This window comes from Manis javanica, chromosome 6 (assembly GCF_040802235.1).
Source record: "Manis javanica isolate MJ-LG chromosome 6, MJ_LKY, whole genome shotgun sequence".
NCBI lineage: Eukaryota > Metazoa > Chordata > Mammalia > Pholidota > Manidae > Manis > Manis javanica.
The window spans coordinates 88,410,509-88,434,714 of NC_133161.1; the positions used below are offsets into that span (position 1 = coordinate 88,410,509).

At 33.5% G+C, this 24,206-nt stretch overlaps 1 protein-coding gene across 5 annotated transcripts in view; it reads left to right on the top strand.

Moving 5' to 3' along the window:
- Window positions 1-24,206, top strand: part of KMT2E (lysine methyltransferase 2E (inactive)) — a 96,761-nt gene that overhangs the window by 46,675 nt on the left and 25,880 nt on the right. For 3 of the 5 annotated variants that reach the window (XM_017662727.3, XM_017662725.3, XM_017662726.3), the window contains 9 exons: window positions 4,096-4,210; window positions 5,250-5,479; window positions 8,370-8,450; window positions 14,500-14,558; window positions 15,468-15,640; window positions 16,317-16,355; window positions 21,608-21,838; window positions 21,942-22,072; window positions 23,104-23,221. In XM_017662727.3, the coding sequence (XP_017518216.2) occupies window positions 4,096-4,210; window positions 5,250-5,479; window positions 8,370-8,450; window positions 14,500-14,558; window positions 15,468-15,640; window positions 16,317-16,355; window positions 21,608-21,838; window positions 21,942-22,072; window positions 23,104-23,221 (1,177 nt within the window). Of the gene's footprint in view, window positions 1-4,095; window positions 4,211-5,249; window positions 5,480-5,514; window positions 6,035-8,369; window positions 8,451-14,499; window positions 14,559-15,467; window positions 15,641-16,316; window positions 16,356-21,607; window positions 21,839-21,941; window positions 22,073-23,103; window positions 23,222-24,206 lie in introns of those variants that run through there. The other 2 variants (XM_037003568.2, XM_037003569.2) reach the window with 2 other exon arrangements.

Here is a 24,206-nt window from a genome sequence, read left to right on the forward strand (position 1 = left end):
AACTGTTAGTCCATTCTTGGGTTCTGTGATTCGACTGCTGTTTTGTTCCTTCAGTTTTTCTTTATTCTTATACTCCACATATGAGTGAAATCATTTGATACTTGTCTTTCTCTGCCTGGCTTATTTCACTGAGCATAATACCTTCTAATTCCATCCATGTTGTTGCAAGTGGTAGGATTTGTTTTCTTCTTATGGCTGAATAATATTCCATTGTGTATATGTACCACATCTTCTTTATCCATTCATCTACTGGTGGACATTTAGGTTGCTTCCATTTCTTGGCTATTATAAATAGTGCTGCAATAAACATAGGGGTGCATCTGAAAATACAGATTTGAGAGGACTTAAGTCAGCAGAAAATGGCAAATATTTCACAGTAGGTAATAAAAAATGCTAAGATAAGAGCATTTCTTGACTCTGATACAGTAAGCCACTGTGTCAAGAGAATCCAGCAAAATGATAATCATCATGGCTCATCTTCACTTTGTACAGAGTATAATAATGCTCATGGCCACAGTACCCTGCCTTTCTGTCTGCCACATCTTACTGAAAAAAATGAATGGATTTGAAGAAAGATAAATGGTAACAGGGCTTAAGGGGCTGTGTTACAAAGATGGCTAGTAAGATTTGAGACCTCTGTAATGGGAAACTTGATAGTTAGGTGGAGGTATGTTTGAACCCATTGGTATGGGTAGGTTCTTAGCTAGTCATTTAATGTTAAAACATGAAACCTATGGAGTACTTTTACAGTTTTAAAGAGAGGATTAAAAGACAATAAAGTATTCCTTTATAGAGGTTTTGGATAAAATTATCACTATTTTCCAAGAAGCTCACATACTGCTTCTAGTTCAATGTGTTGGATATTAGACTGCATGAACAGTGAATCTAATGCACTGTGGCAGATTTTGTTAATCTACATAAACTTCTATATGTATATTGTATTTATTATTCCACAAAATCATGTTGACTTTTCATTGGCATGCTTAAGGCGTAACCTATATGTATAGACTTTTAAAAAATCATTCAAAACAGAAACTTTAAAATTATTAATTTAAAAACAACTTAAACATTTAAAAAATTTCTGCTGTCAATGACAGTGATTCTTTGCTTACCTAGCTTTTGTGTTAAAATTATGGATGGTTTTATGCAGTAATTGGAACTAAAACTGTAACATTAATCCCATCCAGTTGTTACAGCATTTTCTATCTTTCTCCTATTCTGTTAGTAGTAAATAATTTTTACTACAGTAATAGGTTCTTGTCTCCTGGAGCTTATAATGCCATTAAAAGACATTAAGGAAAGTAAGTACAGGAAACTGCCTTACTACACTGATGGACAGTGACTTTAATGGGGTGTGTGAGGGGGACTTGATAATATGGGTGAATGTAGAACCACAATTTTGCTCATGTGAAGCCTTCATAATATTGTACATCAATGATACCTTAATAAAAAATAAAAAAATAAAAGGTCACACAGCTAGTTAATGATAGTGATAAGGCTGTAGTTTAAAAAAAAAAGGAAAGTTGTGTATGTATATTGCTGTGTTCCTGTTAGATTAGTGACACATACACATACCACAGCGTGTAACAATAAAACCTATTTTACTTCTCTGATTAATTTAATTTTCTCAATCACTGGTCTAGAATTGTAGAGTTTATCATATCAACATTGAAGATTCAGGATTACAGATTACACTTTCTGATGTAGAGTATAGTCTTTTACTATGTGAAGCATTCATATGTATATATGGACTCAACTTTAAGAAAATATATTGTAAAATACAAAGGAACTGTTTAATTTGAAAGCATTTATTTTGGTATAATTTGGGGAGTTAAGGGAGTATACTTTAAAAGAAATAAGCTTTATAAGGACTTTAGCAAATATTTACTACTCAATAAATAAAAGTGATATAAATACCAGCAATGTTTGATATCTTGCATTATTTATTTATTTAAGAGCAGGTGATTTACTTAAACACAAACTCTAGCAGGCTTGTATGTGAACCACTTTTTGGAAGTTTGAATTATTGTGGAGTTAGGCTTTTAAAATAAAATTTAAAAGCAGCTTCAGACTGAATACTCATAGTATACTTATGAGCAAATAAGTAGTGTTATGCATCTGTAATGAATTCTAATTGAGAAAATGCATATTCACCATTTGTGTCATTTGAGCTTCATCCATATTGCTGAGGATAAAGTGATGCAGGTACATTTATCTCCACTCCACAAATAAAAATCTCAAGTTCAGAAAGGTGATACTCAACTATACCCGTTGAATGGTCAGCCTTAGACATTAAGTCCCAATAGAATATTTCTGTTCTGGCCACAATTCCCACATGTCGCTTTAATTATAGTATTGTAGGTCAGGAATTGGTACAACTCCACTTCTTCTGTGTAATTTTTAAAGAATTTTAAAGGAACTCATATTGTAAAATTATCAAAGGCAGATTGGCAATATCCATTTTATGTGCATTTACCTTTTTGTTTAGCCTTTCTATCTCCAGGAATCCATGATGTAGAAATAGTACCATGTATGCAGAAAAGATGTATAGACAGTTAATTGTAGCAATACCTTTAACAGTGAAAAACAGAAACAATTTAAATATCCACCAATAGGGAAACTGTTAAGTAAGCTATGGTATATCCATATAATGAAATAAGCAGTTACTACCAAAAATAAGGAAGATATGTATTGACATTGAAAGGTGGAAAATAGCAAATTGTGAATGCATATAGCATGTTCTCATTTTTAAAAAACAACTGTTAGATAAATTTATGGATAGAAAAATTTGGAGGGGGATACATGGCATCTTAACACGGGTGTCTGTAGTTTCGATGAAGAAATGGTCTTTCATTTTTATTATGTACTTCTGTATTTAAGTGAAAATAAACTTTTTTTAAAGAATGAGTAAGTGAATTTTTAACAACAGCATAGACATTTGGTGAGTATTGACGTTTTAGGGGATTGAGAACATTGTGGAGATGCTTCTTTTGTGTTCTTCAAAATCATTTAACAACCTCTCTCTACTGATTCTAGGTCCCATAGAAGCAGCCACTTAGAGCTTAATTGAGACTTTGTCAGGGGAATGAGTGAAGGGGGTGGGCAGACAGTATATCAAGAAGCAGTTGACTATAGAAATAGGACCAATTAGTGTGTAACTGCCGCAAGAAGTCTTAAACCATGAAAAGTTGCAAATAGTACTAAGTTCTAAGGGTAAGTTTTGAATAAGAGATTGATAAGGATTATCATGAAAAAAATCATCAAAAATGGTGGCTATGGTTAAGAATAAGGCATGGAAATGAGTCCCAATATTGTGTGTGTGCAAGGGAGAAATTAATTTCATTGTGTGACTTGCCCTGAGAAGGTTTTGTACCACATTAATAAATAGGAATTATACCAGAATAAGGCCCAGGAAGACTGATAAGAGTAAAGAAGTTGAGAAAGTGATGTATGTAAAATGCTAAGCCAGGGAGCTTACAAGTCAGCCAGAGTGGGGAGTTGTTATTCCCACTTTATTAGTCACCAGCGAGGTCATCATCACTTAACCATTACCAGGCCAGAACTGCTGATCTTACTCTACCACAGGCGGCTGCTGCTGTTTTTTCCCAAGCTAGCCCTCATTCATTGCAACGTTTCCTATTTTTAACATCACTGATATTTCCAAGGTTTTGTTATATCTTTACATCTTTGCTATATCTGTTACATTAACACATACGCATAGTTTTGAACATTGAAATGTATACTTCACTTTCAAATTAGGGTCCATATAGATTCAGTGTGTCTTTAGTCCTGTTTAAATTATTTCTACCACTTTTCTCTACCCCTGTACATAGTATTCCCCGTGCCACTCAGTCTCTTAAATAATGTTTAATCTGTAGTGATTTTTTAAAATGATAGATAGGGAAATGGTTATTTGAACTTGGAGGTGGGACATTTAGTTTACTTAATTAAAAATTTTGTTATAACACAGAATCTAGATAGGATATGGCTTATCTACAGGGTTGTATAGTCAATAAAATCAGTGCTTATAATTTTTAATTAACTTAAAAAATAAAATAAATGGAATTCTGTTTGATGCAACTTTTTTCCTTCCAGACCAGAATCTGTAGAAGCTAGCCCTGTGGTAGTTGAGAAATCCAACAGTTATCCCCACCAGTTATATACCAGCAGCTCACATCATTCACACAGTTACATTGGTTTGCCCTATGCGGTAAGTGTCAAAATATTTCTCTGGAAGGGTATTTTTTGTATCTAGAGGTTGAAGGTAGATGTGTATGGTATTGTGCCTCCAACTGAATATTTAAAAAGCATACTTGATTTATACTACCTAAACAATTAGTTGTATAATTGATTGTTTAATTTTTCATTGATCTTTATTTATGCAAGGGATTAAAATTCTATAAGGAATTCTCTAGAAGTTTATTATTTTTTGTATTTTATGCTATTAATAGTTCAGTATTATAGTAATTTTTTATCTTCTTTATAAAAAGACTGTAGATAGAATTGTACCATTTACTTTTGTTTCTAAATTACATAGGAAATTATATAGTTACCATTTATTGAGCACTTATGTACCAGGCTCTGTGCTAACCATTTTTACATGTATCTCATTTACTCTTCAAAAATAACCTCATGAGACAGGTAGAATTTTTATCCCTATTTCATAGCTGCTAAAATAAAAGCTTAAGAAGTTAACTTTTTGAATGTTACATAGCTAGTAAGAGGCAGAGTTTATATTGAAACAGTTGCAGAACTGGACAGATTTGTGATATTATCATGGTACAATTGGGAGAGATTTTTACTACTGGACTATATTTAAAAAATACCAAATTAAAAAAATCCCCAATTATATACTTGATGTTTTTTGTAGTTGTTTTCATTATTCTTTAGCCCCCACATTCCTGAGGGGTTTTTTTTAACCTCTTTTCTCACATGTTGAATCTCCTTTTATCTTGAAGGCAGAGCTATGTGACCATAGGACTGTGACCATGTCTTCTGATTTGTGGGGAGAGAGTGGAGTTTGAGGGAAGTCGTTGTGAAAGGTGATAAAGGTTGTAGATAGACATTTTCACTTACTACTGTGGTTTAGTATCTAGCTTCACCAAGTGATTATTTTAAAGGGATTAAGGAAGAAATGGGCCAATTTCCTATCTCTCAAATATTGAAATTAAGGATTTAATTTTATTTAAGTCACTTAGTTTATGTCTTTATTGAAATTATATTGTGCTGTATTTTGCTCAATTATCCAGGACCATAATTATGGTGCTCGTCCTCCTCCAACACCTCCGGCTTCCCCTCCTCCATCAGTTCTTATTAGCAAAAATGAAGTAGGCATATTCACCACTCCTAATTTTGATGAAACTTCCAGTGCTACTACAATCAGCACATCTGAGGATGGAAGTTATGGTACTGATGTAACCAGGTGCATATGTGGTTTTACACATGATGATGGATACATGATCTGTTGTGACAAATGCAGGTAAAATATTGCACACCATTAGTTTATTTTTCTTGAATGCTGCTAACCTTTGATTGTTAATGTTGGCAAATACAATTAGAGACACTTTTGGAGGAATTAATGCATTTTTAAACTGAGACTTCACTACTATCAATGCAGTGTTTTGCTCCTAGAAAAAGCCCGTATGGGAAAAAAGCTATCTTACAATTTATTAGAAATCCTTATTGTTAATTGAGTAACAGGCAGTCAGTTCTGAACTTTATCCATGTAGGATCACATCTCTGTCTTCACTCATTCAATAGTAATATAACTACATACAGTAGTAAACAAGATAGAAATGAGAGGAGAATTGAGTCCTGTGTATTTCCTTTGGAATTATTTGTGCTGTATAGTCAACTGTGATTTTCCATTTTTGGGGGAATTATACATTTTTGTTGATGTTTGTTTGACCTGACTCTCTCACCTCCTTTTGACTTGAACCTTGCAGCACTCTGGAGTCTCCTTGAACCAGAACCACAGTCTCCCCTCCCCCAACCCTGGTTCAACCACCAAGAAAGGCCTCCTCCCCTAGAGAAGGTGTGATTGGGACAGAAAGTGGGGTTTTGTTTTTGTTTTTTGTGTTTTTGATTTTGTTTTTGTGGGAGGGAGTTGGGGAGGATGGAGAGGGAACAGTAGGACTTCAACCTGAAAGTTACTGAATCCACCCCATGCATAGGGCAGGAAGCAGAGATTATTTAAGCAGTGCACTGTAGAGGGTAAGAATTTACAAAATTTTCTGGGTCTGGTCCTTATGGCATAGTTTCATTATTTGATTTGAAGGAGTATAGCATATACCCATATTTGAATGTGAGTGTAAAAATATATCCTAGGACCAAATATAAATTACTATGTAAAACTTATAATATTGTTCCCATCTATGAGACTAGATGACTAAGAATTAGATGTTATTGATACAAACACGCAGTTAGGGTTGTATTCTAAGAAGTTGATTTACCTTTACCAAAAGAGGGGGAAATTAATCTTACGCGGTATGTGAAATTTTGTATTTCTATGCAAAGTTGTAATGTTAATAGTTAGTGTTTTAATAAATATCGTGTGGTACCATTTCAAGTTTAAAAATAAATTCTCATTATCTGTGATACATATTACCATGAGCAATCACTTCAGTAAGTTTATTCAGGAGGTAAATTTTAAACCTAAAAAAATAACTTTAGTGGTAACTTGTTTTCTTCTTTTTTTATTAGCTACTTATTAGAAAAGCTCAATTCATATTTAGGCAATTATATTAAATAGCTTTCTCTTAGCCGATCTTGTCTAATGTGATAAATTACATACTATTTGCCAGTGTTTTTATTTTAATACATAATCTAAACAGTGTTTTTCCTTTGGTTTAATTACAATGATCTATATATAATACAGAATTATCTCTGTTAGAAAATAGTGAAATAGTCCTTAGGATTTATATGTATCTACAAATTCTTGAAGGACCAATTCAGTTTTTCAAGGTATTTGCTTCTTAGCAACTGCTGTCTTTGTTATGAATCTGTTTTTTGTTATTGCTCTATTTTTCTACTGTTTAACCTGTAGTGTACTGCAAGGCTTAATCTGTCTTCCTCTATTCTTGTTTTACATTGCCTCTATGTATTTTCATGTATCTACTGCCCGTATTCATCTCTTTCAAATTTGACATCTGGAGCGCTGATCATTTATTCATTTTCTAGTTTTGTGTCTTCTTTTATCTGCATGACATTATCACTTAACTCCCCCAAATTTAATTTAATTTGTTATTCTAACTTTGCTTATCAGATGCTGTGCTTTTCTTTTTCACTTTTTACCCCCACATTTTTTATACATATTCCATTACCTTCCACATTCTACCAGTTCTTTTCCTAGTATCCTCTTAGAGAGGTGAAGAGCAATAGAATAGCAGATAACTTAGTAGTTATTTATTAAAAGTGGCTAATTATTATGTAAAGAACAATTAAGACTATCTTTAGAAACAAATATATATATAAACTTTAGGCCGATTAAAGTCTTGGCAATAGAATACAATATTAATAACAAATCGAGAAGTTTGCCTCAAGCTAGTTCATGTATTCTATTAAAAAATAGAGGAGAGAATAGGTTTAATCTCTATTTGTCATGGAATGTCTCTTGGATTCTCTAACTTAATCTTCTCTACCATCATTTCTAGTTCTGTCATTTTTTAATTCAGGTCTGGAATATCAGAAAGACCTCTAAATTACTTTTTCTGCTTAGAGTTTCTTAACATACTTGAATTAACACTGTATACAACCAAGGCACCTGTAGTTGTTGCCTGCTGCCAGTTAGAGGAATCTATATACATTCTGACATTCTAAGTACTGAATAATCTGGCCGCACTCTACTAATCCAGTTTTACTCCCTCTTTATTTCTTCAAATAAACAGTCCTCTTCATGTATATTAGCTGCCTTCTGGCTGTTGCTTCTCATACCTATTTGCGAAAATGTTGCTATAATGACATCTTTTCTTCCTACTTTCCCAAACAAGGTTCTATGCAAGTCCATTATTTTCCAGGATACTTTTCCTGTGAACTCCCAAGTAGTATGGACATCTCTTTTAATTCAGGTCCTGAATATCAGGAAGACCTATTTGTGATATCTAATATTTGTAATGTATACCTTTTACATTTAAAACTATATTTGCTTGAGAAATTTATATTATAGATATATTATTCTATATGTCTTCTTGTTTTTACATCTCAAAAGTTTTATCTCCCCAAGGACATATTTCTGTGAATTCTTCACAGTGCTAAATTCAAAGAAAGTAGGCACTCCTTAAGTGATAGTTAAATGGAATATCAAGTCTTAATTTAAGGATGATAGGATGATTTTAATAATATTTTGTATGTTCTTTTTTTTTTTTTTTAAGTGTTTGGCAACATATTGACTGCATGGGGATTGACAGGCAGCATATTCCTGATACTTACCTATGTGAACGTTGTCAGCCTAGGTAAGTTGTGCATACCAGTCAATCAGATTGCCAGTGATTTTACTGAGGTGATCTTTAGATAATAGAAATTTGTGTATGAATTCTATATAAAGCAATTAATGGATTACTGTATTTCATCAATTCTAAGATACACTTTTCATTTTTATGTTAATTTTTTATTCCGACATCTCTGAAATAAAGACAACTGTTGATAATGTGTCTAGGTTTACTTTTTAGGGTTTTTACTTTACTAATGATACACATCGAAGTGATGGCATCTTTTTTCACTGGAATGCACTATGTTAAAGAGTTACTATAAGGCCATTCCTTTAGTTACAGAATTTTGTAGGTATATACTATTGTTCCACCTATTTGCAGTAATATCGTTTTTTTCCCATGTCTTTTTAATGGTTTTAAAATCTTATTATTATGGACATTTCAAGCTTAGTAAGAGTAAAATAGTATAATGAACCCACGTGTTATCACCACCGTTCTTCAACAGTTATCAGTCACTGCCACGTATTTTTTTCCCTTCATACATTACTTTATTGCAAATCCCAGCTGCATTATTTCATTCTTATGTATCCTTATGTATTTCAGTATATATCTAAAAAAAAAATCTTAAAAAAAGCCTTGTAACCACAAAACCATTATTATACATGCAGCAAAATCTATTATTCAGCCACTGTCAAAATGTTGATTGGATGATATACATATCTAAGTCTTTAGTAATCTTAAACCTGCTCCCCTTTTCCCACCAACCCCCTGTCCTTTGCAGTGTGTTTCTCTAAGGAACAGTCAGCCACTGTCAAAATGTTGATTGGATGATATACATATCTAAGTCTCTAGTAATCTTAAACCTGCTCCCCCTTTCCCACCAACCCCCTGTCCTTTGCAGTGTGTTTCTCTAAGGAACCAAATTGTTTATCCTGATGAGTTAGCTGATTCATTATCGTGATTTAAGAGGTTTCTCTGTCTATATTTCTGTAAAAAGGTAATCATATTTAGGTTCAATTTTTTTTGTTAAAAAAATAGTTCATAGACTGTTCTGTCAGGTGGCACATAATGTCTAGTTGTCTCTGTGAGTAACCCATTAATAGTCATTCTATATATCCATTAATTTATTAGGGGTTGTAAATGTTATTTTTACTGTTCATAACTTATTAACTGGAATACTTCTATAGCAACAAACTTCCTCATATTAACTGTTCATTTCTTTTAAGGTGTATATTTCAGTGAAGAAAGGCAGGATAAATGCTTGTTGATTCTTAAACTTTATTTACTAGTTTTCATAATAATGGAAAGATATTATGAACTTGGATTTAAACATACTGTATGTCAGTCTGTTGCAGTTATTATTCTGATTGATATTCAAATTTTGTCACTTTTTTGGTCACAAAGTTTTTCCCACAAAGCATGGGAATCTCCTCAGGTTGGTGTTTGAGTCCTTTTGACAGTACTCTAATGGTACTTGATAGTTGTTGTGCTATCTGGTATGACAAGATGTCTCAAGCTTATCTTACACTTCTGTGCCCCAGACTCAGAGTTGGTTTTCAAGACTGGAATCTGAGAGCTAGTGGTACTCCCTGGATTGGTCACTGTTCCTAAGTCTTTTTCTTAGACAAAGCTAGGGAATATGTCTTGTCTACTTGTTTATTTTTAAGATAAAACACATAAGTGTATACTGATAATTCAACTTAAATTTAGGAATACAAGGCTTTCATTTAACCATTTCTGTATTCCGTCATTATCTCCTTTTAGCCTGGTTCTTGGCAACACAGACAATAATATAATTAGAATCTCACATAATTACTGATTGCTTAATTCCACAGAAGAATACAACAGTCTCAGAGTAATGATGCCAACACTAGCACCAATAATATGATTATGTAAAACAGTTTAGAACTTTTTTTTTTCTTAAGATATTTTCCACAAGGAGTGTATAGTTAATTTGTTGAATGTAAAGTCCCTTGAAAGAATTTTACTATGTGGTTATAACACCAACTGGATCCACACTTATATTAATTAGGTTATTAGTTTTTTAATTAAAAAAATTAAACCTTTTGAGTTAATTGTAGATTCATATGCAGTTCTGAAATAATGCAGAGATCCTATGTATCCTTTACCCAATTTCCCTCACTGGTAACATTTGCAAAACTATTAATACAGTATCACAACCAGGATATTGACACTATACAGTCAAGATACAAAACATTTCCATCAGGAAGATGCCTCATGTTGCCTTTTACGACCATACCCATTTCCCATCTCTTACCACTCCTTCCATCCCTGACCTTTAGCAACTACTAATCTATACTCCATTTCTGTAATTTTGTCATTTTTAAAAATGTTACATAAATGGAATCATACAGTATGTGACCTTTGGGACTGGATATTTTTACTCAGCATAATTCTCTGGAGAGCCAGCCAATTTGTTGCATATAACAGTATTTCTTTTTTATTGCTGATTAGTTTTCAGTGGTACATATGTACCACAGGTTGTATAACCATTCACCCATTGAAGGACAATTGGGTCTTTTCCACTTTTTTTCTATTACAAATAAAGTTACTATGTATACTCATATGCAAGTTGTGTGAATCTGAGTTTTTGTTTTCTCTGAGATAAATATCAAACTGTAATTGCTTGGTCATATGGCAGTTGGATGTTTAGTTTTAAGAGAAATTGTTAAACTGTTTTGCAGAGTGGTTGTACCATTTTATATTCCCTACCAGAAATGTATACGTAATCCAAATATTTTTTATTTTTAAGGGCTACTTTTCAAACTTTACTATATATACAAGTATATATAGTTATATACTTATATAATTATGTAAGAAGTAGTCCATCGTTTTATAGTCAAATGTTTAAGACAAGGTATGTTCAAATAAGTCAAACTTCTGTCCCTGTTCCTTCCACCCAAGAAGTAAGAATAAAAAAAATTATTCCTTGCATTTTTTGTTTTCTTATTAGAAATAGATATGTAATTATGTATTTGTATTCGTAATTATGTATTTGTATTCCTTGTCTTACCTCAGGTAAGTGGTAGTGTATTATAGAGTTTTTGCCACATTCCTTGTTTTCTCTTAAAAATATATGCTGAAGATCACTTCAGAGCAGTATATAGAGATAGACTCATTTTTTTCTATAGTTTCAAGATGTTCCATCTTTTTCATGTTCTATAGTTACTATTCAGTCCCCTTTGAGGAGGCATTTGAATTGTTTCCAGCCTTTTGTAATTGCAAATAGAAGTGGAATTGTTCAGTAGAAGGATATATTTATATGTAAAGCTTTGCCAGATATTGCTAAATTCCCCCTCTGGTAGGAGCTGTACAATTTTGAGTTCCCACCAGTAAAGGATAAGCATGCCTATTTTTCCAAGCCTTGACAAAAGAATGTTTGAAAGACTTGAAGTTTTGCCAGTTTACTAGGCAAGGCTTGGAAAAAAGGTATTCATAGTATAATAGTATACTATGCTTTGCATTTATTATGTATAATAAATGCTTTGCATTTATTATGAGTAAGGTTTTTCTGTTATGATACTTGCTAGCCTTTTTTTAATTGATAATACAATCTTATATTAGTTTCAATTATACATCATAGTGGTTCAGCAGCTACCCATGTCATTAAATCTTCACCCCCATTAATAGAGCTACTATTTGTCAACATAGGAAGATGTTACAAAATCACTGGCTGTATTCTCCATGCTGTATACTCCCTGTGACCAACCTACATTATGACTGAGAATTTTTGTACCCCTATATCCTTCTCACCCTTCCCACCCACCTACCCCAAACCCTCCCCCATGGTAACCACTAGTCACTTCTCATTGTCTATGAGTCTACTGCTGTTTTGGTCATTTTGTTTTGCTTTGTATTCATATTCCCCAAATAAGTGAAATCATATTGTATTTGTCTTTTTCTGTCTGGCTTATTTCACTGAGCGTAATAAACTCTAAATCCATCCATGTTGTCACAAAGGACAGGATTTCTTTCTTTTTTTAATGGCTGAATAATAGTCCATTGTGTATATATACCACTTCTTCTGTATCTATTCATCCATTGATGGACACTTAGGTTGCTTCCAAATCTTGGCTATTTTAAATAGTACAGCAGTAAACAAAGGGATGCATATATCTTTTCATATCAGGAATTTAATCTTCTTTGGGTAAATTCCTAGAAGTGGAACTACTGGGTCGAATGATATTTCTATTTTTAGTTTTTTGAGGAACCTCCATACTGCTTTCCACAAAGGTTGAACTAATTTACCTTCCTACCAGCAGTGTAGGAGGGTTCCCCTTTCCCCACATCCTCACCAATATTTGTTGTTGTTTGTGTTTTGTATGTTGGCCATCCTAACCTGTGTGAGGTAATATCTCATTGTGGTTTTTTAAATTTGCATTTCTCTGATGATTAGGGATGTGGAGCATCTTTTCATGTGCCTATTGGCCATCTGAATTTCTTTTTTGGAGAAGTGTCTGTTCAGCTCCTCTGCCCATCTTTTAATCAGGTTATTTGCTTTTTGGGTGTTGAGGCATGTGAGTTCTTTATATATTTTGGATGTTAACCCCTTATCAGATATGTCATTCATGAATATATTCTCTCATACTGTAGGGTGACTTTTTCTGCCGATGCTGTCCTTTGCTGTACAGGAGCTTTTTTTTTTTTTTTATTAAGTTATCATTGATATACACTCTTTTGAAGGTTTCACAAGAAAAACAATGTGGTTACTACATTCAACTATATTATCAAGTCCCCCCCACCTACTCCATTGCAGACACTGTCCATCAGTGTAGTAAGATGCCACAGAGTCACTACTTGTCTTCTCTTGTACAGCGTTTTAGTTTGATTGTAGTCCTACTTGTTTATTTTTTATTTTGTTTCCCTTGCCTGAGATGTGTCTAGGAAAAAATTGTTTATACTTACGTTCCAGAGATTTTTGTCTATGTTTTCTTCCATGAGTTTATAGTTTCATGTCTTACATTCAGGTCTTTGATCCATTTTGAGTTTACTTTTCTGTATGAAGTTAGGCAATAATCCATTTTCATTCTCTTGCATGTAGCTGTCCAGTTTTCCCAACACCAGTTATTGAAGAGGCTGTCTTTTCCTTCATTGTATATTTATGGATCCTTTATCATATATTAACTCACCATATATGGATGGGTATATATCTGGGCTCTCTATTCTGTTCCTTTGATCTATGGGTGTGTTCTTGTGCCAGTACCAAATTGTTTTGGTTACTGTAGTTTTGGATATTTACTAGCCTTTTGCCAGATAGTGTTTTATGGGCTAAGTATCTGTTGATGAATTCAAGAACAATTGGTCACAAACTGACCATTAGGGAGGGCAGTCAGTTGAACAATATCTGCTTTTTCTTTAGAAAGTAGGATAGTTATCAGTGATGCTATGATAGTTACATGAGTTACATGTCCTAGTAGATACTCAGGCAGGCCTGTTACTGAGTTGTAGACATTTTAGTATAAAGCCCTTATCCTTCCACCTAAGTATCTAGTGTTAAATTGACTTCTAGACTAATAAGTTTGGACAGTAAAAATATTGGGGAACAAAATAAAATAATTACTATGAATAATACAGTTCATTAGTGGAGGCTAGGGGAGGTTAACAGAAGATTTTGCTTCAATATTAAATGTTTAGTGTTTATTATTTCAAAAGTGGAAATAATTTTAGACAAGTAGTTATAATGCAAATAGATTCTAATTCTGTGCTGAACATTTATTTTAAGAAATCTAACTTGTGATTTTTAAATACATTATTAACATTATTTTTCCCCAGACTTCTTGCTTTAAATACTTAATTTGAAAAACAAATATACCAGTTTCTTAGGTAAAAAATTATTTTCTTAAAGAATGCAATAGTCATTAACTGGCATCTACTGCTAATTATGCTAGATAAAATCTAAATGTAAGGCAAGCAATAGTGTATATATTTTATACTGTTGATTTTTCAGTAAGAACATTAGAGCAGTTGTAAAGTTTATCACATTTAAAACAGATCTCTTTATATCTGAAGTTATGGCTGTTTGATATATGATCATGTTAATGTTTTAATGTAGGAGTTTGGATAAAGAGAGGGCGGTGCTACTACAACGCCGGAAAAGGGAAAATATGTCAGGTGGGTGAAAAGGATCTTTACTAAATTAAAATTAGTGTGATTGAGAGAATAAGTGGCCTGCATGTTTTCAGTCAGATATAAACACCTTACTGATGGATGTTGATCGTATATATAATTTACAATCTCAAGTATAGATTTTAAATACTGTTTTTTACAGATTATAAAATAGGAAGGTATTTATTTTAGGAAATATGGAAACTAGAAAAAAGTAAATAAAAATTTAAATCATCCATATTTTTCTGCATTTAGGTAACCTACTGGTTTAAAGAATGTTTGCTCTTCAGAAAGATGGCGAACCATTAGTTCACCATGTGGAGTAGTAGTTTATTTTTAGGAACAGAACTTAGAAGTATTCTAACATATGCTACAACTTTCATATTGGGTTGAAACATGTTGATACCAAATACAACTGGTTTTGAGTGATCATAGTTTTTTGAACTATTCCTGTTTGATGGACATTTGGGTTTCCAGTATTTTTTGTTTTGTTTTGTTATTACAAAAAGTACCTTCAATGAAACCTCCTTGAATAAGCCTTTTTTTTACTTTTGCCATTTTATCTTTGGATAAATCCCTAGAAATGGGATTGCTGAAGGAAAGGGTAAGTACATACAGAATTTTACTTCATATGGCTAAATTCCCCTTTATAGGTAATTTTGGATTTCCATTGGCAATATGTGTAAGTTCTTGTTTTACACAGTCATAGTACCTGTGTCATTAGACCTATATAGCTAAATAATAAATGAGAAATTATACTTGTTTATCTTACTATGAGTAAGATAAGTGAGGAAATGAAAAAAAGTGTTTAATTTTCAAGGAAGATGGAGCTAGAATAGCTTGTCATGTGGAATGCTGGATTATTGTTTGAAATAGAGTATTAAATGTGCAATTATTTTTATTTTGCTTTTGAAGATGGTGATACCAGTGCAACTGAGAGTGGTGATGAGGTCCCTGTGGAATTATATACTGCATTTCAGCATACTCCAACATCAATTACTTTAACTGCTTCAAGAGTTTCCAAGGTTAATGATAAAAGAAGGAAAAAAAGTGGGGAGAAAGAACAAAACATTTCAAAATGTAAAAAAGTAAGTATTTCCTTTTTTTTTTTAATGCATAGTTAGGAAGAAGTGGTGGGAGCTAATAAGTTTTACAGGAAAGGCAGGAGAGTGATGGATTTTAGCTAGAAAAGGTGGCAGAATATAAGCTTAATTAAACATTCCTGTGTTTTCTCTCCAAACCAAACATATCTTCTTTGGCCATCCTTCAAATTCTTTTTTTGTTTCAGCAGCACAGTCATTATGTAGGCTCAAAAATCTATTAAGTCATCTTTAGTCTTTAACATTCGGGTTTATTCTCAAAAGTACTGTTGATTTTTTTCTTTGGAATGTCTCTTCAATGTATTATTTTTTCTTCCCTTTTCTTCTACAAACCCATTGTAAACTTTCATTACCTCACAGTAGTGCAGTAATGTCTTCTTAGTGCTAATTTCTCTAAGTTTATCCTCTTTTTCTGCTTCAATCCATTTTGCGTTATTCATATTTTCATATTCTTACATAGTCTGCATTCTACTTAATAGTAGAATAGTACACTAATAGATGACTTTATTTACTTAAATACTCCCTTAGTTCTGGTAATATTGGTTATATCTAAACATTTAATTATTATGAGACTTCAGTAAAAAGCTTCAGTGAACTGATTGATGTTTAAATGTTAGTTATATCCAGTTCTAAAAGACAAACTCAGAATTCCATTTTGTTTCAGGCCTTTCGTGAAGGATCTAGGAAATCATCAAGAGTTAAGGTAAATACATTAAATTTAAGCCCTTATTGTCAATTGTCAGTTATTCATGAGTTTCCTAAGTGATTGCTTGTCCATAATGTCATTTCATTGCTGCTTATCTTTACCAGGTGGCAGCATTACAGAATTATAATTAGATTAATTTACCACTCTTTGAGTTTATTAACACTGTTAAAACATTAAGCAAGCGGAGGAGGTATATAAGCAGTTTCTAATTTTGGGTTATTAAATTTCAGTTATCATTGTGTTTCATGCCTCCAGTTCCACTTTGTAGTGGTATGCTAGACATAGGAATACAAACTCATAGTTTGGAATTTGAAAATTTACTCTTAGCATAGTAGGGAGAGATTTAGTCAAGTGGTTGTTAAAAAATATATAAAATCACCATAGATCCACTGTGTAAGTACAAATGGATCAACTGTGCTGTGAATTAGAGTATATCCTCAATTTTGTAGATGCCATGATTACTGAGAAAAGCCAGGCTACTCAGCTCTTACCCCAAAAGGTAGCTTTGTACTGGATCACACAGATCAGCTATACAGTGTTACTTGAGCTTTCTAGGTTAGGTGGTAAAGGACAATGGGATTCTCAGGTTGTCAGATATTAAAATAGGATGTGCGGAGCATGTTCTAGTCTGTTGTCCCCAGAGTATATGAAGTATAATAATTATCATTATTCCACATTCCTGGAAAAAAAATAATTAAATAGCTGTCCATTGATGATTCTTGCATAGTTTTATAATTCTCTTTCAAGCATATCAATACATTGTGTCACTCAACATACTGCAAGCCCAGAGTTTCATCAAGTATTCTTATGTTAAAGTTGGGGATTTTATATTTACTACATTGAACTTGGATTTATGGAATTTTCTCTGACAAAAAATTAAAAAGTCTGAAAAAGTTTGGAATTAAGCTGTTGGAACTATTGATACTTCAGCAGGTTCTTTTTCTTCCCAATGTATTTAATCACTTCAATAGCAGGCTTATTGAGGAACGAACATCTTTTACTTAACTGAGATACTTTTGTTTATTACATAGATAAGTGACTAAGGAAGTAAAATTTTTTTCTTTTTTTAAAAATTATCATTAATCTACAATTACATGAAGAACATTATGATTACTAGACTCCCCCCATCACCGAGTCCCCCCCCACAAACCCCATTACAGTCACTGTCCATCAGCTTAGTAAGATGCTGTAGAATCACTACTTGTCTTCTCTGTATTGCACATCCCTCCCTATGCCACACCCCACATTATACATACTAATCATAAAGCCCCCTTTTTTTCCCTGCCCTTATCCCTCCCTTCCCACCCCTCCTGCCCAGACCCTTTCCCTTTGGTAACTGTTAGTCCGTTCTTGGGTTCTGTGATTCTGCTGCTGTTTTGTTCCTTCAGTTTTTTGTTCTTATACTCCACATATGAGTGAAATCATTTGGTACTTGCCTTTCTCTGCCTGGCTTATTTCACTGAGCATAATACCCTCTAGCTCCATCCATGTTGTTGCAAATGATAGGATTTGTCTTCTTCTTATGGCTGAATAATATTCCATGGTGTATATGTACCACATCTTCTTTATCCATTATCTATTGATGGACACTTAGGTTGCTTCCATTTCTTGGCTATTGTAAATAGTGCTGCGATAAACATAGGGGCGTATGTGTCCTTTTCAAACTGGAGTGCTGCATTCTCAGGGTAAATTCCTAGGAGTAGAATTCCTGGGTCAAATGGTATTTCTATTCTGAGCTTTTAGAGGAACCTCCATACTGCTTTCCACAATGGTTGAACTAATTTGCATTTCCACCAGCAGTGTAGGAGGGTTCCTCTTTTTCCCCAACCTCACCAACATTTGTTGTTGTTTGTCTTTTGGATGGTGGTGATCCTTACTGGTGTGAGGTGATATCTCATTGTGGTTTTAATTTGCATATCTCTGATGACAAGCGATGTGGAGCATCTTTTCATGTGTCTGTTGGCCATCTGAATTTCTTCTTTGGAGAACTGTCTGTTCAGTTCCTCTGCCCATTTTTTAATTGGGTTATTTGCTTTTTGTTTGTTGAGGTGCATGAGCTCTTTATATATTTTGGATGTCAACCCTTTATCAGATCTGTCATTTATGAATATATTCTCCCATTCTGTGGGGTACCTTTTTGTTCTATTGATGGTGTCCTTTGCTGTACAGAAGCTTTTCAGCTTGATATCGTCCCACTTGTTCATTTTTGCTTTTGTTTCCCTTGCCTGGGGAGATATGTTCATGAAGAAGTCGCTCATGTTTATGTCCAAGAGATTTTTGCCTATGTTTTTTTCTAATAGTTTTATGGTTTCATGACTTACATTCAGGTCTTTGATCCATTTTGAATTTACTTTTGTATATGGGGTTAGACAGTAATCCAGTTTCATTCTCTTACATGTAGCTGTCCAGTTTTGCCAGCACCATCTGTTGAAGAGACTGTCATTTCCCCATTGTATGTCCATGGCTCCTTTATCGAATATTAATTGACCATATATGTTTGGGTTAATGTCTGGAGTCTCTATTCTGTTCCACTGGTCTGTGGCTCTGTTCTTATGCCAGTACCAAACTGTCTTGATTACTGTGGCTTTGTAGTAGAGCTTGAAGTTGGGGAGCGAGATGCCCCCCACTTTATTCTTCCTTCTCAGGATTGCTTTGGCTATTTGGGGTCTTTGGTGTTTCCATATGAATTTTTGAACTATTTGTTCTAGTTCATTGAAGAATGTTGTTGGTAGTTTGATAGGGATTGCATCAAATCTGTATATTGCTTTGGGCAGGATGGCCATTTTGACGATATTAATTATTCCTAGCCAAGAGCATGGGATGAGTTTCCATTAGGAAGTAAAATTTAAAAATGCTTTGTGCATCTTTAAAAATATCTTTTCATTAATCTGAAGCTATCTCCTTAAGATACTTCTCTTTCAGTAAATAATTCTGTGGTATTTATAAGGCTCAAGAGATATAGAAGAGAAATATTAAATACATACCAGGTTAGGAGAGTACTGGGGGGGGGAGGCAGACAAAAAAGAAAGAAAAATGTAAAAATTGGATATTCTTTAATAAAGCTGAGGAAAGCCTTAAAATGTAGAATTTCATGTAAAAATCTTTTCTTTATCAAGTCACCATTATGATGTATAATATCACATATAAAGTATCAGTTGGTAATATTGATCTACCCCTATCAAATAGTTGAGCAACTTAACATAGTTTTTCTCATTGTAGAAAAGAATGATAACTTTTTGTAATAAAAATGAGTTACTTACATGGAAGGTAAACTGATGGTAAATTTAGTGTCACTGTACACATGTTCATGTCTAACAGGATTTATAAGGATCTTCATGAAATTTATATGAGAGTTTAAAATTGCACAGGTTATACATATTAGAGAAATCTGTTTCTGAGGTATTCAATATTATAGAAAAAAACTGATGAACAGCATTTGCAACTAAATTGAAATCTCTCTCATATGTTAAATCCATTATAAATTTGAAATATAGTAACAATAAAATAAAATATGTTGTTCTTATCTGTGTTAATTGATTTTCTTCCCAACTGTAAATAAGGATTAATTGTGGGAGTCCAGGTTTTAATATTTTTTTTAATGTGTGGTAATTATGCCTTTCTATGAACTTGTATTCCAATGAGAAAAGGGCTCCCTTTTTGTTTCATAAGTTATTAAGAAGAGAGGTGGTATGGCCAATAGGCACATCAGAAGATGTTCCATATTGCTATCAGGGAAGTTCAGATCAAAACCACAGTGAGGTATTACCTCACACCAGTTCTAGAATGGCCACTATCTAAAAAGACAAGAAATAACAAATGCTGGTGAGGATGTGGAGAAATGGGAACCTTCCTACACTGTTGGTGGGAATGTCAGTTGGTGCAACCACTGTGGAAAGCAGTATGGAGGTTCCTCAAAAAACTAAAAATAGAAATACCATATGACCCAGTAATTCCACTTCTAGGAATGTACCTGAAAACAAAATACCTGATTCGAAAAGATACTTGCACCCATGTGTTTACCACTGCATTATTTACAATACAACATATGGAAGTAACCAAAGTGTCCATGAATAGTGAATGGATAAAGAGTAAGTAATGCATATACACAGTGGAATATTATTCAGCCATAAAAAGGAAATCCTGCCATTTGTGACAACATGGATGGGCTAGAGGGTACTGTGCTAAATAAAATAAGCCAGGCAGACAGGCACCATATGATTTCACCATAGGAATCTAAACACAAAACAAAGTGAATAAAATAGCAGTAGACTCATAGGACATTCAGAAGTAACTAGTGGTTACCATGGGGGAGATGATGGGGTGGGTGGGTGGGTGGGGAGAATGAGTGGGATAAAGGGGCATAAAAATTCTTAATCATAACATAAGTTGGTCACAAGGATGGAAGTACAGCATGGAGAATATAGTCAATGATTCTGTTAACATCTTTCTATATTGACAGATAGTGTCTGTAGTAGTGGTGGTGAGGATTTAATAATGTGGTAACTGTTGAACCACTGTGTTGTGTACCTGGAACTAATATAAGATTGTATATGTCAACTGTACTTCAATTTAAAAAGAAGAGAGGTGGTAACTTTTTACTACTTGGCATTTTGCATTCTTACAGATTTTAAAAGGGGTATAAAGGAGGAGCAAGCACTTAATCCCCTCCCACAATTAATGCCCTCATTATGACCCATGAATTTAGGCTATGAACTTTTGGTTCATTTCACATTGTGTGAGACATTTATACTCATGTCAGATTTATCATGTTGACAATTGATTATAGATCTTAGAATTAGACTAAATTAAGACACCAAAGTATATTTTTGATATAAAACATGTTGAAGTTGTTGTATTATATAAGAACTAGGAGCACAGGGTAGATATTGGCAGTCTCTAAAATAAAAAAATCTCATATGCCCCCTTTTAGCCATTAGCTGGCAATGACTCTAAAATTTTGAGTATTTGCAATTTTATTGATTACTTCCATTTGGCTACACTGATTCTGAAGTTTTAATTTCTGCTATTCCAACTTAATTTGGCTTCCTTTATTCTTCCAGCTCATTTGTCTGATACGCAGTCTGAAAATGTACTAGGCTGCTCATTTGTGTCTTCTTTTCACTAGGATCTACTTGGAAAGCCCAACATTATTTCTAGTTCGTGTTGTATTCTTTTATATAAATTGTTATTTGTGTGTGTATAAGTAACTCTAAGTCCAGATATTAATACTTAGTTTGCTCTTATTTTAGGGTTCAGCTCCAGAGATTGATCCTTCATCTGATGGTTCGAATTTTGGATGGGAGACAAAAATCAAAGCATGGATGGATCGATATGAAGAGGCAAATAATAACCAGTATAGTGAGGGTGTTCAGAGGGAGGCACAAAGAATAGCTCTGAGATTAGGCAATGGAAATGACAAAAAAGAGATAAATAAATCAGAGTTGAGCACCAACAATTTGCTCTTCAAACCTCCTGTAGAGGTAAATATTTGCCAAAAAATTATAAAACAAAAACCTTTTCTACTGTATATTTTAGACTGAAAGCAGTCAGGCTTAATTAATGTCAACATTTCTCTGATTTTAGAGCCATATACAAAAAAATAAAAAAATTCTGAAATCTGCAAAAGATCTGCCTCCTGATGCACTTATCATTGAATACAGAGGAAAGTTTATGCTAAGAGAGCAGTTTGAAGCAAATGGATATTTCTTTAAAAGGTATATTAATTTATTTTCCCATGTTTTCTGTATTAAGTATTGAATTTTTGTTTTAAAGATGCTGATTTTATAGTATTTTGTTTTCCTAAGTGATTGTTTTAATATTAAAAACTGTAGTGTAGTTGAACAGTAGTGACTACTGTTGAATTTGTAGTTTCAACCAACAGTAACTTTTGAATTATAATAAGATACAACATAAAAAATGCAGATATATCCCTCAGTCTCTTACCCATCTCTGTCTTGCTGACAGTCCTAAAACAATTTATTTCAAAGATAAACTGCAGCAATATAGGTAGATGTTAATTCAAAACTTTGATTACCTGAGACTATAAGGAACCCTTTGCGTCCAGGACCTTTCCTAATTCCTTGTCACATAATTGCTAGAACCTGAAAAGACCACTGGTGACCACAGGCAAAACTCCTTCTCTAGAGGATCTTAAGAGTTGGTCTTACATTTGCCATCACTTTCAACTCCCACTTTCTTGGTTCTGGAATGGCTTTGGAGGCCTCTTCTATTTGTGATTTTGGCAGGGAGGAATTGATGTGATCCATTGCTTCTCTGAGGTATGTTTGTATCTCTAGGGAGATAACATGCTCAGTCTATATACCATAATTGTTAACTTGTTCATAACTTGAGTTTTTACTTAAGATACAAAAGATATACAAGAATCCTTCCCTTGTATATAGCAGATTTGACCTGAAACAGTGCTATAAATCAAACACTTAAATGCAGGAGATATAGGGTCTTTAAAGGCATCCAATTATGAACCCTCAGTAAAATTAGTAGTTACTCCCTTTTTATCTTTCTTTGTAAATTTGAATAATTATACCTTCAATTAATTACGTTTGATGTAGGCAAGGTTGCAGGAGCAGGTAAAAATCTTACTAGCATGAACTGGCCTAGTGGTTAAGAATTGATTCTGATTTCAGATTGCCTGTGTTCAAAGCTTGGCTTCACTTAGTTGTGAGTCTTTTAGAAGTTTCTTAAACTCAAAATGTTAATACTTTATAATGCATTTCTTTCTTTGTAGACCATACCCTTTTGTTTTATTCTATTCTAAATTTCATGGGCTGGAAATGTGTGTTGATGCAAGGACTTTTGGGAATGAGGCTCGTTTCATCAGGCGTTCTTGTACACCCAATGCAGAGGTAAACTTATAGAAATTACTTTGCACATTGAAGAAATTGTGATGTTTCTTGTAAGAAGAAATATTGGACCTCTGTTTATTCTAGAAGTCCTGCTTATGGATCAAATACAGTTGACCCTTGAACAATGTGAAGGTTATGGGTGCCAATCCTCTGCACAGTCAAAAATCTATGTATAACTTTTGACTCCCGCCCCACCCAAAATTAACTAATAGCCGATTGTTGACTGGAAGCCTTATAGTAACAGTTGATAAACATACAAATATTATATACTATATTCTTATAATAAAGGTAGAGAAAAGAGAAAATACATTTACAGTACTATACTGTATTTATCCGAAAAAAATCAGCATATAAGTGAACCTGCACAGTTCAAACCCATGTTGTTCAAGGGTCAACTATAAGGTCTCATTTTATCAAGGTAAGATGACAAAGTTGAAAGCTAGAGTCAATACATGCTAGTATAAATGTCTTAGTGTGGAATATAAAATAATATTTCTGGTCTGTTCTTCCTACATCCCAAAATACATGTTTTAAATTTTACAGTTATACAGTGTTACAGTTAAGAGTATAGGTTTTGCAAACAAACAAAGGAACAAAATGCATAAAGAGACTCATACAGAGAACAAACTGGTAGTTGCAGAGGGGAATGAGGATGGAGGGATAAGTGAAATAGATAAAGGGGATCAAGAGGTACAAACTTCCAGTTATAAAAATAAACTAGTCATGGGGATGAAAAGTACAGCACAGGGGATATAGTCAATAATGTTGTAGTAAATTGATAATGGTGGCAGTAACTACACTTACTGTGGTGAACATTTTGTAATATATGTAAGGGTCAAGTCACTGTTATACTCCTGAACTAATATAATATGTCCCCTATACTTTAATAAAAAAAGTTTTAGAGTATAGGTTTTGAAGCCACACTTTACTAGATTCATGTCTTCTCTTTGACTTACTAGCTTTGTAACCTTGTCTGTGCTTCAGT